We start from the raw sequence: 19485 nt of genomic DNA, 5'->3' as shown, positions 1-19485 counted from the left end.
TACAGGGTCAGGGACTGCTTCTCACTATTGTATCTCTACATGTACAGGGTCAGGGACGGCTCCTCACCATTGTATCTTTACATATACAGGGTCAGGGACTGCTCCTCACCATTGTATCTTTACATATACAGGGTCAGGGACTGCTCCTCACCATTGTATCTCTACATGTACAGGGTCAGCGGCTCCTCCTCACTATTGTATCTCTACATGTACAGGGTCAGGGACTGCTCCTCACCATTGTATCTTTACATATACAGGGTCAGGGACTGCTCCTCACCATTGCATCTCTACATGTACAGGGTCAGGGTCTGCTCCTCACCATTGTATCTTTACATATACAGGGTCAGGGACTGCTCCTCACCATTGTATCTCTACATGTACAGGGTCAGGGGCTGCTCCTCACCATTGTATCTCTACATGTACAGGGTCAGGGGCTGCTCCTCACCATTGTATTTCTACGTGTACAGGGTCAGGGACTGCTCCTCACCATTGTATCTCTACATGCACAGGGTCAGGGGCTGCTCCTCACCATTGTATCTCTACATGCACAGGGTCAGGGGCTGCTCCTCACCATTGTATCTCTACATGCACAGGGTCAGGGATGGCTCCTCACCATTGTATCTCTACATGTACATTGTCAGGGATGGCTCCTCACCATTGTATCTCTACATGTACAGGGTCAGTGATGGCTCCTCACCATTGTATCTCTACATGTACAGGGTCAGGGACTGCTTCTCACTATTGTATCTCTACATGTACAGGGTCAGGGACGGCTCCTCACCATTGTATCTCTACATGTACAGGGTCAGTGATGGCTCCTCACCATTGTATCTCTACATGTACAGGGTCAGGGATGGCTCCACACCATTGTATCTTTACATGTACAGGGTCAGGGACTGCTCCTCACCATTGTATCTCTACATGTACAGGGTCAGGGACTGCTCCTCACCATTGTATCTTTACATATACAGGGTCAGGGACTGCTCCTCACCATTGTATCTCTACATGTACAGGGTCAGGGACTGCTCCTCACCATTGTATCTCTACATGTACAGGGTCAGGGACTGCTCCTCACCATTGTATCTTTACATATACAGGGTCAGGGGCTGCTCCTCACGATTGTATCTCTACATGTACAGGGTCAGGCACTGCTCCTCACCATTGTATCTCTACATGTACAGGGTCAGGGATGGCTCCACACCATTGTATCTTTACATGTACAGGGTCAGGGACTGCTCCTCACCATTGTATCTCTACATGTACAGGGTCAGGGACTGCTCCTCACCATTGTATCTTTACATATACAGGGTCAGGGACTGCTCCTCACCATTGTATCTCTACATGTACAGGGTCAGGGACTGCTCCTCACCATTATATCTTTACATATACAGGGTCAGGGGCTGCTCCTCACGATTGTATCTCTACATGTACAGGGTCAGGCACTGCTCCTCACCATTGTATCTCTACATGTACAGGGTCAGGGGTTGCTCCTCACTATTGTATCTTTACATATACAGGGTCAGGGGCTGCTCCTCACCATTGTATCTCTACATGTACAGGGTCAGGGGCTGCTCCTCACCATTGTATCTCTACATGTACAGGGTCAGGGGTTGCTCCTCACCATTGTATCTCTACATGTACAGGGTCAGGGACTGCTCCTCACCATTGTATCTTTACATATACAGGGTCAGGGACTGCTCCTCACCATTGTGTCTCTACATGTACAGGGTCAGGGACTGCTCCTCACCATTGTATCTTTACATATACAGGGTCAGGGGCTGCTCCTCACCATTGTATCTCTACATGTACAGGGTCAGGGGCTGCTCCTCACCATTGTATCTCTACACATACAGGGTCAGGGACTGCTCCTCACCATTGTATCTCTACATGTACAGGGTCAGGCACTGCTCCTCACCATTGTATCTCTACATGTACAGGGTCAGGGATGGCTCCACACCATTGTATCTCTACATGCACAGGGTCAGGGACTGCTCCTCACCATTGTATCTCTACATGTACAGGGTCAGGGATGGCTCCACACCATTGTATCTCTACATGCACAGGGTCAGGGACTGCTCCTCACCATTGTATCTCTACATGTACAGGGTCAGGGATGGCTCCACACCATTGTTTCTCTACATGCACAGGGTCAGGCATGGCTCCTCACCATTGTATCTCTACATGTGACGATTGATAGAAGAACCATCATGACAGGAGTCTGATGGTCATGGGTCCTGTTTTCTAGGTCATGCATGCTCCAGGCGGAGTCGGAACGCGTCTTGGACTTGTGGGTCAGTGCTGTTCAGAAGAGCATCACTACGGCCTACAGTGAACCTAGAAGGGACAGCGGGAGCCTGGTAATTCCTGCAGCCCAGTGATGGAGACATGGACCACTGCTGCTCTCATACATCCTGTCTGCTTGCTTTCCGCAGAGGTTGTCCCGCTCACCATCCGAGGCTCCAGCACAACAGAAGGGTAAGGTGATGTGCGCCCAAGACACGGTGCTGAGAGTCCCAGGGAACGCCGTGTGCTGTGACTGTCGGGCCGCAGAGCCAGAGTGGGCGAGCATCAACCTTGGGGTCACTCTATGCATCGAGTGCAGCGGGATTCACAGGTAAAGACCCTCTGGGGGTCTCCTACTGATACAGGAGGCAGTGACGAGGCTGTATACCACATTGTATCCGTATAAAGTCTGCACACCCTGGGTAAAATGCCAGGCTTTGCCTCATATTCCGATCCTACCGAGGAGAATCATTTTCCCGTAATTTGTACAAATCTATTGTGAAACAAGCTGAAATCTTTTTAAGGGGAAAATAGAAATGACAAAACCACAATAATGTGTTTGCAGAAGTGTGCACGCCTCCTTATAATCGGGGCTGAGGTTGTTTAGTCCCAGCCAATCACATTTCCCCCACGTTACGTTGCAGTCTGCGCTCGGCCCCAAAGTGTTGCTGTTCGCGGAAGATTTCGCTGAAATGTTCTTAATTGCATTGTGTGTGGTGTAAACAGCGGACAGCACAGTATTCTCCATATGCCGGACATGTTGAGGTCGGGGGGCAAGAAAAACATCCATGCCCGGCTATGTTTTACCAAAACCTCCATCATGTCGGCCAAATCCACGTGGGGCGCGTCTTCTCTATGATGAGACCGAGGTGGAACGTTTTACTGCAATTCCAAAAGATGCAAAGCTGACAGTGCGCCTCAGCAGAAGACCCCATCCCCACAGTGACGCATGGTGGGGGCAGCAATGTTCTCTGGGGCTGTTGTTTTTCAGCAGCTGGAGCTTTAACAAGGGGGAGGGAATCATGGACAGACAAATATCAGGCAATTATACATCTTTAGGCCTCTGCTAAACAGCTGAAGATGAAATCCACCTATCATCAGACAACGACACTCAGCGACCTCCAATCGCAAGAAGAACGGCTTCACCAGAAGAAGACGGAGGTTCTGGAATTGGCCAGCCCATGCCCAGACTTGGACCCAAGGGGCAATATGGGGTGACCTGCGGACGGCGCTGTACATGGGCGATGACCCCGCAATCTGACAGAAGTGGAGCTGCTGAAAGGAAGAGCCGGCAGATCGCCAATTCTAGATGTGCCGCGCTGATAGACTCCGACCCAAAAGACTGAACGCTGGCAGACATTCAAAGGGGACAGCACAACATATTACTGCAGGGTGTGCAGATTTATGCAATCACATTATGTCTTTTACCACCCATAAAAATTTCAGTAAATTCCATAATGAATTCTGCACATTATGGCGGCATTAGAGGTGGAAAAAGTTCCGCAATGAGTCTTAGTAGGAATTGTTTACATTAGATGAACCTGGAATTTTAACTGGGATATGTAGACTTTGTCTCACCCTTCACGTATATACAGTGGATATACAGAGTGCAGATGCCAAAAGCCACAGACCCTGCACTTTCATGTAACGCACCCCCTGCCGTGTACTTTCATGTAGCGTACCGCCTGCCGTGCACTTTCATGTAGCGTACCGCCTGCCGTACACTTTCATGTAGCGTACCCCCTGCCGTGCACTTTCATGTAGCGTACCCCCTGCCGTGCACTTTCACGTAGCGTACCCCCTGCCGTGCACTTTCACGTAGCGTACCCCCTGCCGTGCACTTTCACGTAGCGTACCCCCTGCCGTACACTTTCACGTAGCGTACCCCCTGCCGTGCGCTTTCACGTAGCGTACCCCCTGCCGTGCACTTTCATGTAGCGTACCCCCTGCCGTACACTTTCATGTAGCGTACCCCCTGCCGTACACTTTCATGTAGCGTACCCCCTGCCGTACACTTTCATGTAGCGTACCCCCTGCTGTGCACTTTCATGTAGCATACCCCCTGCCGTGCACTTTCATGTAGCGTACCTCCTGCCATACACTTTCATGTAGCGTACCCCCTGCCGTGCACTTTCATGTAGCGTACCTCCTGCCATACACTTTCATGTAGCGTACCCCCTGCTGTGCACTTTCATGTAGCGTACCCCCTGCCGTGCACTTTCATGTAACGTACCTCCTGCCATACACTTTCATGTAGCGTACCTCCTGCCATACACTTTCATGTAGCGTACCTCCTGCCATACACTTTCATGTAGCGTACCCCCCGCCGTGCACTTTCATGTAGCGTACCCCCTGCCGTGCACTTTCATGTAGCGTACCTCCTGCCATACACTTTCATGTAGCGTACCCCCTGCCGTGCACTTTCATGTAGCGTACCCCCTGCCGTGCACTTTCATGTAACGTACCCCCTGCCGTGCACTTTCATGTAACGTACCCCCTGCCGTGCACTTTCATGTAACGTACCCCCTGCCGTGCACTTTCATGTAACGTACCCCCTGCCGTGCACTTTCATGTAACGTACCCCCTGCCGTGCACTTTCATGTAACGTACCCCCTGCCGTGCACTTTTATGTAGTGTACCCCCTGACGTGCACTTTTTTGTAGCGTACCCCCTGCCGTGCACTTTCATGTAACGTACCCCCTGCCGTGCACTTTCATGTAACGTACCCCCTGCCGTGCACTTTCATGTAACGTACCCCCTGCCGTGCACTTTCATGTAACGTACCCCCTGCCGTGCACTTTTATGTAGTGTACCCCCTGACGTGCACTTTTTTGTAGCGTACCCCCTGCCGTGCACTTTCATGTAACGTACCCCCTGCCGTGCACTTTCATGTAGCGTACTCCCTGCCGTGCACTTTTTTGTAGCGTACCCCCTGTCGTGCACTTTCATGTAACGTACCCCCTGCTGTGCACTTTTATGTAGAGTACCCCCTGCCGTGCACTTTTTTGTAGCTTACCCCCTGCCGTGCACTTTCATGTAGCGTACCCCCTGCCGTGCACTTTTTTGTAGCGTACCCCCTGCCGTGCACTTTCATGTAGCGTACCCCCTGCCGTGCACTTTCATGTAGCGTACCTCCTGCCATACACTTTCATGTAGCGTACCTCCTGCCATACACTTTCATGTAGCGTACCCCCTGCTGTGCACTTTCATGTAGCGTACCCCCTGCCGTGCACTTTCATGTAACGTACCTCCTGCCATACACTTTCATGTAGCGTACCTCCTGCCATACACTTTCATGTAGCGTACCTCCTGCCATACACTTTCATGTAGCGTACCCCCTGCCGTGCACTTTCATGTAGCGTACCCCCTGCCGTGCACTTTCATGTAGCGTACCTCCTGCCATACACTTTCATGTAGCGTACCCCCTGCCGTGCACTTTCATGTAGCGTACCTCCTGCCATACACTTTCATGTAGCGTACCTCCTGCCATACACTTTCATGTAGCGTACCCCCTGCCGTGCACTTTCATGTAGCGTACCTCCTGCCATACACTTTCATGTAGCGTACCTCCTGCCATACACTTTCATGTAGCGTACCCCCTGCCGTGCACTTTCATGTAGCGTACCCCCTGCCGTGCACTTTCATGTAACGTACCCCCTGCCGTGCACTTTCATGTAACGTACCCCCTGCCGTGCACTTTCATGTAACGTACCCCCTGCCGCGCACTTTCATGTAACGTACCCCCTGCCGTGCACTTTCATGTAACGTACCCCCTGCCGTGCACTTTCATGTAGCGTACTCCCTGCCGTGCACTTTTTTGTAGCGTACCCCCTGTCGTGCACTTTCATGTAACGTACCCCCTGCTGTGCACTTTTATGTAGAGTACCCCCTGCCGTGCACTTTTTTGTAGCGTACCCCCTGCCGTGCACTTTCATGTAGCGTACCCCCTGCCGTGCACTTTCATGTAGCGTACCCCCTGCCATGCACTTTTATGTAGCGTACCCCCTGCCGTGCACTTTTATGTAGCGTACCCCCTGCCGTGCACTTTCATGTAGCGTACCCCCTGCCGTGCACTTTCATGTAGCGTACCCCCTGCCGTGCACTTTTTTGTAGCGTACCCCCTGCCGTGCACTTTCATGTAGCGTACCCCCTGCTGTGCACTTATGGGTCGCCCTCGCACACCCAGGGCAGCGGGTACTCGGTACCAGGCCGGTGTCAGGGGGATGATGTGTCACAGCAGCGGTGACCCGGTCAGTGGCCCTGGGGGCCCAATATCAATGGCGGTGATGTTAATGGTGTTAGAGTTTATATGAATAGTTCGTGACGCCACCCGTGGTGTTTGGCAAGTAAGATGGTAAGCCAACGCTGCATGCAGATCCGCTGGGACTGATGGTGTGGTGCAGCAGAGATGGTGTAGCTCCCCACAGGTGGAGCTGTAGTCCCAGGGCAGTGTAGGTGCAATGGATGAGGAGGGGCGCAGAATGGTATGGAGGCTGGTACCCAGGTGTAGCAGTGCTGGAATAACTGGAGGACACCAGAGTATGCGGTTCCAAAGCTTTACTCACTGTTTGCAGTTCACACAACTGCCTGCCTCCGTACCGTGTTCTCCAGGTCAGGGCTCCAGCCAACCTCCAGGAAGGATAGGATTCTCCCTTCTACACTCCGCCAACATGTACCTTCCTGAAGACTCCTCCAATGCGCCTTAAGATGCGAAGCACTCCAGTGCTTAGTTACCCTGGAATGCCTCTCTCTAGGTGTTCTTTACTTGTATGACAGACAGCTGTAGACTCCTCACTGCGTCCCGGCTCTCTATTCAGTTGCTGTTGTGTCCCAAGTCTATGATGGGAGCAAGGCGTTAGCGGCTCACTACTCCTCCGGTGTCTGTTGCCGGACATAAAGATCCAATCAACCTCGGGGACCGGGCCCCGGCCTTTGCGCTCTCTGGACTGGAAGGGTTCTCTCTCTTTCTCAACCTTCTTCCCACCGTCCTTCTATTTTCCTTAGTTCCGATCTGTTCTATCTCGGAAGGTTAGGTTATCAATCTTATCAGTCTCTTTCGCTGGTCTTTCTCGTGCCAGCAGCCCAGATCACTGGGACCTGCTGCAGCACGTCTTTCAGACACCCATCTTCACTCTTCTCTCCCTCTCTCCAACTAACCCCCTAACTCTCACTCTTCCCACTCTTTTATATCATCTCACTCCACCCGCCTCCCAGCACATCTCATGTTACGAAGCAGGGTTCCACAAGGGGTGCTCTGCTAACCCCCAGCCTGAAGCTGTTAGGTGGCCCCACTGAACTATCCTGTGTGTGGAATGCAGATGTGGAACGTGGTCAGGAGTTCCCACCTTACCTGGATGGTGGGGCACTACACCTTAGGAGAAGGTGCAGTACCTCTGTGGCTCCTGAAGCCTCAGGGGTGCCACACTTTCATGTAGCGAACCCCCTGCCGTGCACTTTCACGTAGCGTACCCCCTGCCGTGCATTTTCACGTAGCGTACCCTGTTATGAATGAGTCACCGAGGAGGAAAAAACAAAAAGCAAGCAAAGCCCAGAAAACCAAAGAGGTAGGTAACTAGCGGATTGCAGACCCCTGATCCTATCCACAACAACTAGCAGTAGCTGTGGAGCGTGCTTACGGTGGTCCTAGACGCCTCGTCATGGCTGGAGAACTAAATAAGCCTAAAGAAAGGGAAAATCTAAACTGCCCTAGAGCAGACCCCAAAGCAATAGACAGCCCCCAACATATAATGACGGTGAAACAAGATGAAAACACAGGTACAAGTAGAAAGATAGGCTGAGCAAACGATGGGGCCCTCCCTAACTAGAAAGGACAGGAAAGAAAAGCTGCTGTCTGCAATCACGCAAAAAACCCTGCCAAAAAGAATGTCCAACACGTCTGATAGAAAAAGGCCCTGAAGTCGCTAGACTTCAAATCACTATATCAGCATTCAGGTATATTCTGAAGACAGAGCAAAAGAGATCAACTGATCAGAGACAAAAATGGGGATTCAGCCCAGTCTGTTGTGAGCTCATCTGTGCATTCACCTTTTGTGTCCGATCATTTCCCTCTTCTGGTGAAGGAAGGTAGTGAGGCTGATTTGGATGAAAGAAACCAAACACCTGATCAGGTGGATTGTGACTGGGTAACAGGAACTTCAGATTGGATATAAGGCAGCCTACGCCCTTCTGAGTGGCTGGTGATTTCGCTGCTGGATTCTTGGAGACCAGTCTGATTCCTGCTTCCCAAAGATAAGTTTTTGCTCTGCTATTGAACTTATTAGTTTTGGTTTTGTTTACCTTGTTTTTTGAGTTCAGCCATCCCCGGCCGGGGGTGTGCTGGATTCTTATTCCTTGATCAGTGTTCTCCTTTGCTCTGCTTCCAGAATATTCTGAGTGCTGATATAGGGTTTGAAGTCTAGTGACTTCAGGGTCCTTTTTGCTTATCAGTTGTGTTGGTAATATTTTTAGCAGGGTTTTATCGCATTGCAGACAGCAGCTTTTCTGTCCTGTCCTTTTTAGTTAGCTTGGGCCCCATTGTTTGCTCAACCTATCTTTCTATCTGTGTTAGTGTTTTCATCTCGTTTCACCGTCATTATATGTTGGGGGCTGCCTATTGCTTTATTGCTTTGGGGTCTGCTCTGGGGCAGTCAGTTTTTCCCTTTTCTCTCTTTAGGCTTATTTAGATCTCCGGCTGTGACGAGGTGTCTATTATCACCGTAGGAACACTCCACGGCTACTGCTAGTTGTGTGATAGGATTAGGGGTCTGCAATCCGCTAGTTTCCAACCTCTCTGATTTTCTGGGCTGAGCTTGTGTTTTGTTTTTTCCTCCTCGGGGACTCAATCATAACAGAATCACCAGCCATACCGCAGATTCTAGGGTACTCAAAAGCAGGAAGGAATTGTTAAAAAAAAAAAAAAAAAAAAAAAGTGTCAGAATTTTTTTTTTCGTGTGTGTATATTTTTTCCTCTTTTTTTCTCTGAGGCCATAGGAGGAATATTTTTTTTTTCTGATGGAGTTTAAGCAATTGTCTGATCGTGTGGAGCAGCTTGCTGCTGAAGTGCAAGGAATTTCCACCTTTCTTGCTCATTCACACTCTGCTGAACCAAAAATCCCTACTCCTGATGTGTTTTTTGGGCATCGGTCTAAATTTTTGAATTTTAAGAATAATTGTAAATTATTTCTTGCCTTGAAGCCTAACTCATCGGGGAGCTCTGCGCAGCAGGTTAAAATTGTAATCTCCTTGCTGCGTGGCGATCCCCAAGATTGGACGTTTTCTTTAGTACCAGATGATCCTATTCTAACTAATGTGGACGCATTCTTTCAAGCCTTGGGGTTGTTGTATGATGAACCTAATGCGATTGATCAAGCTGAAAAGACCCTGTTGGCATTGAGCCAGGGTCAGGATTCTGCAGAACTGTACTGTCCAAAATTCCGAAAGTGGGCGGTCCTCACCATTTGGAATGATGGTGCATTGGCAGCTCTCTTTCGGAAGGGGTTGTCAGAAACCGTAAAAGATACTATGGTGGGATTTCCTGTTCCCTCTGGTCTTGACGATTCTATGTTATTAGCCATTCAGGTTGATCGGCGTCTACGGAAACGTAAAATTACACGGGAAATGTTGCTACCTGTTGAACAAATGTCTGAACCTATGCAATGTGTTCGCCCTGGGGCGCAACGTCAGGAGTTTAGAAGGCATAATAAGCTGTGTTTTTTCTGTGGAGATGCCTCTCATATTATTTCTGTCTGCCCTAGACGAGAGAAACGTTTTGCACACACATTTGCTGTGGGCAGTGTACAACCTAAGTTTCTTCTGGCAATTACTCTGATCTGCTCCCTGTCCACATTTTCTGCTAAAGCCTTTGTGGATTCAGGAGCGGCCTTAAACCTAATGGATTTGGATTTTGCTAAACGTTGTGGTTTCCCTATGACACCCCTGCAGACGCCTATTCCGTTGAGGGGTATTGATGCTACTCCTTTGGCGAAGAATAAACCTCAGTTTTGGACCCAGGTGGACCCAGGTGGTAATGCGGGTCACCCCAGACCATCAAGAAAATTGCAGATTTTTGGTGTTGCATAATTTGCATGATACCATCGTTCTGGGTTTTTTTTTGTGGCCAAGAAGGATGGTTCATTAAGGCCCTGTATTGACTATCACTCCCTTAACAAAATTACTGTTAAATATCAGTATCCGTTACCCCTGATTTCTGACCTATTTTCTAGAGTTGAAGGTGCTTGCTGGTTTACCAAGATTGACCTCAGGGGGCGTATAATCTTATTCGCATCAAGCACGGGATGAATGGAAGACAGCGTTTAATACTCCGGTGGGACATTTTGAGTAACTGGTGATGCCTTTTGGGCTCACTAATGCCCCTTCTGTCTTCCAGTGCTTCATGAATGATATTTTCCTGGATTTTGTGGATAAGTTTCTGATTATCTATCTGGATGATATTTTGATCTTTTCCAGGGATTGGGACTCTCATGTGGAACATGTTCGGACTGTGTTCCGGATTTTGAGGGAAAACTCCCTGTATGTTAAGGGATCGAAATGTCTTTTTGGTGTACAGAGGATTTCATTTTTGGGATTTATTTAGTCTCCGTCAACTATTGAAATGGATCCGGCCAAGGTTTATAGCCAATTTTTCTGTTATTGAAAAACCATTGACTGATTTGACTAAGAAGGGTGCTGATTTGCTGAATTGGTCTCCAGAGGCTGTTTCTTCTTTTCAGGAGCTGAAGCGGAGGTTCACTTCTTCTCCGGTTTTGCGACAACCCGATGTCTCACTTCCATTTCAGGTGGAGGTGGATGCTTCAGAGACTGGTGCAGGAGCTGTTTTGTCCCAAAAAGATCCTGTAACATCTAAAATGAACCCCTGTGCCTATGACGAGTGTCAGCTTACGCCGAGTCGTTCTTCTTAGAAAGAGTGGACCCTCTGGGCCGTGGCACCCACCCACCTAGGGCGAGCTGACCTAGTGAGAACCACCCCCTATACAGGGAGTGTCAGGGGCAAGACCAAGGGGGTGAGCCACCACGGCTGCTGGACCAGACGGCCGGCTCAGGGTAACAAGACAAGGCAAGACGAGTCGTGAATTCAAAGAAACTTCATTAAGGAAGACTTCAGGTACAACAGGTGCAAAACGTGAACACACAAAACATAAGACAAGGTGCGTGCAAGGGCACGCCGAGGTCCAAGACTTGAGGAACTCTTCAGGGTGCAACAGGAGCAAACGTGAACACACAGAGATCATGAAACAGGGTGTGTGCAATGGCATGCCGAGGTCCAGGCATGGAACGTGCAGATGGTACACGGACATCGGACTCCGGACAACAGTCCATGATCAACCAGGGCATCAGGGTCTGTAGCTCAGAGGGTGATCGGCAGGATCCGGACATCCAGAAGTTAGCCAGGGTTCCATGCAAGGAAACAAGAGCGTTAGTGACATGGTGCGTGTCAACGGATACGCCAGGGTCAGGTTCACAGGACAGAGACCTGCGCATGCCGAGGGGCATGCCAGGGACGGGTCAGGTTCACAGGACGGTGGCCTGCGCATGCCAAGGGGCATGCCAGGGAGAGGCAAAGAGTACGGTGGCATCGGAATCCAAATGCTGGCATCGACCAACAGGGTCCAGGTATCTGGCTACGGACATCAGCTCCGGACATCAGGCCGCAGTCATCTAGGTCCGGACCTCTGGCAGCGGTCGGCAGGTTATGGAATCCAGCAGGCGAACTAAGGGTCAGAGAAGAGCAAAAAGAGACAAAGGCTTTGTGCAAGAGTAGCACGAAAAGGCACAGTGCGAGAACCAGCGTGAGTGCAAAGGAACACAGAGACCATGGCTGGGAGCACCGGCAGGTGGTACTGACGATGGCAGTTGCAAGCAGGCACGACTAGAGGCGACATCGCTGCGGGGCCACGCAGCCAGACCACTATAGCACTGGACGGGGCAAGGCTGGGGCACACAGGCGAGCACGGCTAGAGGCGGCACGGCTGAGGCACACCAGGTAGGCACAGGCGACCAGGCACGTGCACGGAGGCACGGAGCCACAAGGCAGGGCTAGGCAAAGGGTACAGGACAGAGCCACATGCGAGACAGCATGGCAAATCCTAGTACGAAATGTGCAAGGTGCACGAAACATCATGGACAATACAAAGAACTAGGCAGAGACCTGCGCATGCAAAGAGCATGCCAGGGACAGGGACAGTCTAGCAGCGGAGCGTAGGCCGAAGCCCAGAGCCGGGCGAAGGAAGGACCTTGGGACTAGACAGGGTACAGAGCGAGGCCTGCACGTGTAGAGACACGCCAGGGAGAGGTTCAGAGCGGAGGCCTGCATGTGTAGAGACACGCCAGGGACAGGGACAGTCTAGCAGCGGAGCGTAGGCCGAAGCCCGGAGCCGGGCCAAGGAAGGACCTTGGGACTAGACAGGGTACAGAGCGAGGCCTGCACGTGTAGAGACACGCCAGGGGGAGGTTCAGAGCAGAGGCCTGCACGTGTAGAGACATGCCAGGGACAGGTTCAGAGCAGAGGCATACACGTGTAGAGACACGCCAGGGACAGGTTCAGAGCAGAGGCCTGCACGTGTGAGGAGACACGTCAGAGACATGGTACAGAGACTGAGACCTGCACGTGTAAGAACACGCCAGAAACAGAGACAGAGGCAGGGTACCTGAAGCCACAAAGCAGAGCAAGACATGACACGAGGACAGAAACACGGAACAGAAGCAGAGCAAACAAGGACTACAAGGCAAAGCAGAGCAGGGACAGAACATGGCACGAAGGACAAACACTAGACAAGAAACGAGACCAGAGACGGAATACGAGCACGGAGCGTGTGCATAGATGCACGATAGAGCAGAGTGCAAGGGCACAGAATAGAGGGAGCGCCCCACAGACCAAGCAGCCATGCAGGGACACCACACAATACTCAGGCCCTGAGCATAGGAAGGGGCGGCCTGATATAGGACATAGCACCTCCTCTTACAGGTCAGGACCAGGGGAGCACTTCCGGGTACAGATTCACAGGATAACAGAGCGTAGTCACATGATCAGAGTTCCAGACATGACGAGATGATTGCAGAACCAGACAGTGCAGGATCCAGACAGGGACACCTGATCAGAGATTCTAGACATGATGAGAAGATCACAGAAGACAGAGCAGTAACGCAGGCATGCTGCAGCTCAGACATCAGGTGAGTGTGCACACTGCTCTAGGGAACGAGCAGGATAGCAGACAAGATATGCGCATGCACATCGCTCCGAGAGTTCTTGAGAGAAAACAGACATGGCAGACATGACAGACATGGCAGACATGACAGTGCCTTCTTTTCCCGAAAGTTCTCTCCTTCTGAACGCAACTATGATGTGGGGAATCGGGAATTGTTAGCCATGAAATGGGCATTTGGGAGTGGAGACATTGGTTGGAGGGAGCTAGACATCAAGTTGAGGTCCTCACTGACCACAAGAAATTGATCTACCTTGAGTCGGCTAAACGCTTGAATCCGAGACAGGCCAGGTGGGCCTTTTTTTCACACGTTTTGATTTTATGGTCTCCTTTCTTCCAGGCACTAAGAACGTTAAGGCTGATGCCCTCTCTAGGAGTTTTTTGGCTGATTCTCCTATTGTGACCAAGCCTGCTACCATCTTAGGTGAGGGGGTGGTTCTTTCTGCCATCTCGCCTGATTTGAGACGTGCTCTGGAGAAGTTTCATGAGGATAAGCCTGAGCATTGTCCCAGTGGTAGGTTGAATGTTCCTGACCAGTGGAGGAGGAAAGTGATGTCTGAGGTTCATTGCTCCGCATTGGCTGGTCATCCAGGTATTTTTGGTACTAGAGATTTGGTGAGTCGGTCTTTTTGGTGGCCCGCCTTGTCTCATGATGTCAGAAATTTTGTGCAGTCCTGTGGGACTTGCTCCCGATCTAAGCCTTGTTCTCGTTCTAGTGGGTTGTTGATGCCTTTGCCGGTGCCCAGGAGGCCATGGACCCATATTTCAATGAATTTTATTTCTGATCTGCCTGTCTCTCAGAGAATGACTGCTATCTGGGTGATTTGTGATAGATTCTCTAAGATGGTCCATCTTGTACCACTCCCTAAGTTGCCATCTTCCTCAGAGTTGGTACCTTTGTTTTTGCAACAGGTGGTTCGCTTGCACGGGATTCCTGAGAACATTGTATTGGACAGAGGAGTTCAGTTTGTCTCAGATTCTGGAGGACCTTTTGTTCCAAGTTGGGAATTCAGTTGTCCTTCTCCTCTGCATTTCACCCTCAGGCCAATGGGCAGACGGAGAGAACAAACCAGACTTTGGAGGCTTATTTGAGATGTTTTATATCTGCTGATCAGGATGATTGTGTCTCATTTTTACGCTTGGCCGAATTTGCTTTAAATAATAGAGCTAGTTCTGCCACTTTGATGTCACCCTTTTTCTGTAACTTTGGGTTTCATCCTCGATTTTCTTCAGGGAAGGTGGAGTCTTCTGCCTGCCCAGGTGTTGACACCGTGGTGGAAAGAATGCAGCAGATTTGGGACCAAGTGGTGGATAAGTTGTGTCTTTCCCAGGAAAAGGCCCAGCGGTTTTCGAACCGGCATAGGACCATTGGTCCCCGGTTTAAGGTGGGTGATATGGTCTGGTTGTCATCAAAGAATATCTCTATGAAAGTGGCTTCTCCAAAGTTTAAACCTAGATTTATTGGACCTTACAAGATTTTGGAGATTGTTAATCCTGTCTCTTTTCGGTTGGCTCTTCCTGTCACATTTAAGATTCCTAATGTGTTTCATAGGTCCTTGTTGAAGACGTTTGTTGAACCAGTGGTTCCTATGGCGGCACCTCCTGACCCTGTGTTGGTTGAAGGTAACATGGAATATGAGGTAGAGAAGATACTGGATTCTCGTCTGGCTAGACGGAGACTCCAGTATTTGGTTAAGTGGAAGGGTTATGGTCAGGAGGATAATTCCTGAGTCTCTGCCTCTGATATTCATGCCGAAAGATTGGTGCGTGCTTTTCATCGGGCTCATCCTGATCGGCCTGGTGGCTTGGATGAGGGTTCGGTGATCCCTCCTCAAGGGGGAGGTACTGTTGTGAGCCCATCTGTACATTCACCTTTTGTGTCCGAGGATCTCCCTCTTCTGGTGAAGGAAGGTAGTGAGGCTGATTTGGATGAAAGAAACCAAACACCTGATCAGGTGGATTGTGACTGGGTAACAGGAACTTCAGATTGGATATAAGGCAGCCGACGCCCTTCTGAGTTGCTGGTGATTTCTCTGCTGGATTCTTGGAGACCAGTCTGATTCCTGCTTCCCAAAGATAAGTTTTTGCTCTGCTATTGAACTTATTAGTTTTGGTTTTGTTTACCTTGTTTTTTGAGTTCAGCCATCCCCGGCCGGGGGTGTGCTGGATTCTTATTCCTTGATCAGTGTTCTCTTTTGCTCTGCTTTCAGAATATTCTGAGTGCTGATATAAGGTTTCAAGTCTAGTGACTTCAGGGTCCTTTTTGCTTATCTGTTGTGTTGGTAATATTTTTAGCAGAGTTATCTCGGATTGCAGACAGCAGCTTTTCTGTCCTGTCCTTTTTAGTTAGCTTGGGCCCCATCGCTTGCTCAACCTATCTTTCTATCTGTGTTAGTGTTTTGCTTTGGGGTCTGCTCTGGGGCAGTCAGTTTTTCCCTTTTCTCTCTTTAGGCTTATTTAGATCTCCGGCTGTGACGAGGTGTCTAGGATCACCGTAGGAACACTCCACGGCTACTGCTAGTTGTGTGATAGGATTAGGGGTCTGCAATCCGTTAGTTTCCAACCTCTTTGATTTTCTGGGCTGAGCTTGTGTTTTGTTTTTTCCTCCTCGGTGACTCAATCATAACACCAGTCCCAGCCAGGGCTGGCTGAACACAAAAACTAAGTAAACCAGACAAAAACTCATATGAACAATAGCAGAGAAAACTTAGCTTTAGGAAGGCAGGAACCAAACTGGAAACCAGGAGCCACAGTCAGGAAAAATCACCAGCAAGAAACTAGGGAGTCGGCTGCCTTAAATCCAATCGGAAACTCCTGATGTCCAATCGCAGTCCTCTTCCTCAGGTGGCCGGTCTCTGCCATTTAGATCAGCTTCATTACCTCCCTTCACCAACAGAGGGAATCCAGATAGAGAACTCACTACTCCTCTGTCAGCACAGCCAGCTCCATAACCCTCACCAGAAGCCAGAGGCAAACACGAAAATGAGCTCACAACAGAACCCCCTGCTGTGCACTTTCACGTAGCGTACCCCCTGCCATGCACTTTCACGTAGCTTCCCCCCTGCCGTGCACTTTCATGTAACGCACCCCCTGCCGTGCACTTTCATATAGCGTACCCCCTGCCGTGCACTTTCATATAGCGTATCCCCTGCCGTGCACTTTCATATAGCGTACCCCCTGCCGTGCACTTTCACGTAGCGTACCCCCTGCCGTGCACTTTCACGTAGCGTCCCCCCTGCCGTGCACTTTCATGTAACGTATCCCCTGCCGTGCACTTTCATATAGCGTACCCCCTGCCGTGCACTTTCATATATCGTACCCCCTGCCGTGTACTTTCATATAGCGTACCCCCTGCCGTGCACTTTCATGTAGCGTACCCCCTGCCGTGCGCTTTCATGTAGCGTACCCCCTGCCGTGCGCTTTCATGTAGCGTACCCCCTGCCATGCACTTTCATATAGCGCACCCCCTGCCGTGCCCTTTCATGTAGCGTACCCCCTGCCGTGCGCCTTCATGTAGCGTACCCCCTGCCGTGCGCTTTCATGTAGCGTACCCCCTGCCGTGCGCTTTCATGTAGCGTACCCCCTGCCGTGCGCTTTCAGGTAGCGTACCCCCTGCCGTGCGCTTTCATGTAGCGTACCCCCTGCCGTGCGCTTTCACGTAGCGTACCCCCTGCCGTGCACTTTCACGTAGCGTACCCCCTGCCGTGCACTTTCACGTAGCGTACCCCCTGCCGTGCACTTTCACGTAGCGTACCCCCTGCCGTGCACTTTCACATAGCGTACCCCCTGCCGTGCACTTTCACGTAGCGTACCCCCTGCCGTGCGCTTTCATGTAGCGTACCCCCTGCCGTGCGCTTTCATGTAGCGTACCCCCTGCCGTGCGCTTTCATGTAGCGTACCCCCTGCCGTGCACTTTCATGTAGCGTACCCCCTGCCGTGCGCCTTCATGTAGCGTACCCCCTGCCGTGCGCTTTCATGTAGCGTACCCCCTGCCGTGCGCTTTCATGTAGCGTACCCCCTGCCGTGCGCTTTCATGTAGCGTACCCCCTGCCGTGCGCTTTCATGTAGCGTACCCCCTGCCGTGCGCTTTCATGTAGCGTACCCCCTGCCGTGCGCTTTCATGTAGCGTACCCCCTGCCGTGCGCTTTCATGTAGCGTACCCCCTGCCGTGCGCTTTCATGTAGCGTACCCCCTGCCGTGCGCTTTCATGTAGCGTACCCCCTGCCGTGCGCTTTCACGTAGCGTACCCCCTGCCGTGCACTTTCATGTAGCGTACCCCCTGCCGTGCACTTCCATGTAGTGTACCCCCTGCCGTGCACTTCCATGTAGTGTACCCCCTGCCGTGCACTTTCATGTAGTGTACCCCCTGCCGTGCACTTCCATGTAGTGTACCCCCTGCCGTGCACTTTCATGTAGCGTACCCCCTGCCGTGCACTTCCATGTAGCGTACCCCCTGCCGTGCACTTTCATGTAGCGTACCCCCTGCCGTGCGCTTTCATGTAGCGTACCCCCTGCCGTGCGCTTTCATGTAGCGTACCCCCTGCCGTGCGCTTTCACGTAGCGTACCCCCTGCCGTGCACTTTCATGTAGCGTACCCCCTGCCGTGCACTTCCATGTAGCGTACCCCCTGCTGTGTACTTTTGTCATGAAAATATGAGTTATTTCTTGATATCCCAGGTACACATGCTGCTGAACTACTGCCCTTGCCCTCATTGGTTTGTAAAGAGCTTTACTTGCAGCTCACCAGCGAATCTCCCCCTCTCTCTGCTCTGTGAAACACTATTCTCCCTTCGACACATGGTCACTTTTATTACCCTGACCAGTTAATTGCAGTATTTCCCTCCACAGTTTTCTTTTGTCTATTCCACGTCGAATTTATTAACAAACAATAATCCTAGTGACAGTAAAAATATATTTCTAGAATCGGTATCATTAAGGCTACGCATGACGGCATTTTGCAGCTGGTGCGGCCATCAGGAGCCGAGAAAACAGTTTCTGCCCTCCAGTAACACGCAGACATGTGTCATGCCGGCTTCAGACTCTGTTCACACTGGGGAGTCTGTTGTGCAGTCTTAGGCTATGTGCACACGTTGCAGATTCTGCTGCGTTTCCGCAGCGTTTTTGGCCGTGCAGAAGCGCAGCAGTTCCGCAGACATGGTACTACAGTACCATGTTAGCCTATGGCATTTCAAATCCGCTGTGCTCACGCTGCAGTTTTTTCTGTGCGGTTTTTACAAACCGCAGCATGTCAATTCTTTGTGCGTATTCCACAGCAGTTTCACACCCACCTTTAACATAGTGGAGGTGTAAAACCGCAGGAAAACCGCAGGTCACTTTACCTGCGGTTTTACCTGCGGATCCGCGTGGAAAAACCCGCAGGTGTATCTGCAGCGTGTGCACATAGCCTTAGAGTCCCGTTACACTAAACGACGCACCAGCGATCCCGACAACGATACGACCTGGTCAGGATCGCTGGTGCGTCGCTACATGATCGCTGGTGAGCTGTCAAATGGGCAGATCTCACCAGCGATCAGGACCAGCGAGGACGCTGGTAACCAGGGTAAATAGTGGGTAGCAAAGCACGCGCATTGCTTAGTTACCCGCTGTTTTCCTTGGATACCAGCGTCTGCTTACAGCGCTGGGAGGTCGCTGATCATTGGTCTCCCGCTTCCACACGCAGCGTGCTGGGCAGCGGGAGACCAACAATCAAAAAATGGCCCAGGACACTTCTTCACGATCAGCGATACCCGGCGGGGGGGGGGGGTCGCTGATGCGTGCCACACACAGCAAGATTGCTGATGCGTCACAAATCGGTGACACATCAGCTATCTCGTTAGCGATCTCGCTTAGTGTGAAGTACCCCTTAGACTTTTCTGTTGCTGAGCCTGAGGTTGGCGTCAACGTTGGTTCTTTCACTGAAGTCCAGCTTGGCAGGAGTTAACTTTTTGATTTCTGCCTGAGGTTGCTGGGAACGCCTTCTTCC

The 19485-nt window shown here is 50.9% G+C and overlaps 1 protein-coding gene across 1 annotated transcript in view; it reads left to right on the top strand.

Moving 5' to 3' along the window:
• ACAP1 (ArfGAP with coiled-coil, ankyrin repeat and PH domains 1) overlaps window positions 1-19485 on the top strand; it is a 316878-nt gene that overhangs the window by 157429 nt on the left and 139964 nt on the right. Inside the window, exons 13-14 of the mRNA XM_073564058.1 lie at window positions 2246-2357; window positions 2433-2614. Coding sequence (XP_073420159.1) covers window positions 2246-2357; window positions 2433-2614 — 294 coding nt within the window. The remainder of the gene's footprint in view (window positions 1-2245; window positions 2358-2432; window positions 2615-19485) is intronic.

Source organism: Dendrobates tinctorius, unplaced genomic scaffold (genome assembly GCF_039654945.1).
Source record: "Dendrobates tinctorius isolate UK_male_01 unplaced genomic scaffold, ASM3965494v1 ptg000424l, whole genome shotgun sequence".
NCBI lineage: Eukaryota > Metazoa > Chordata > Amphibia > Anura > Dendrobatidae > Dendrobates > Dendrobates tinctorius.
Note: the sequence above shows the minus strand (reverse complement) of the source record. Positions and strands in the feature narration are given on the sequence as shown.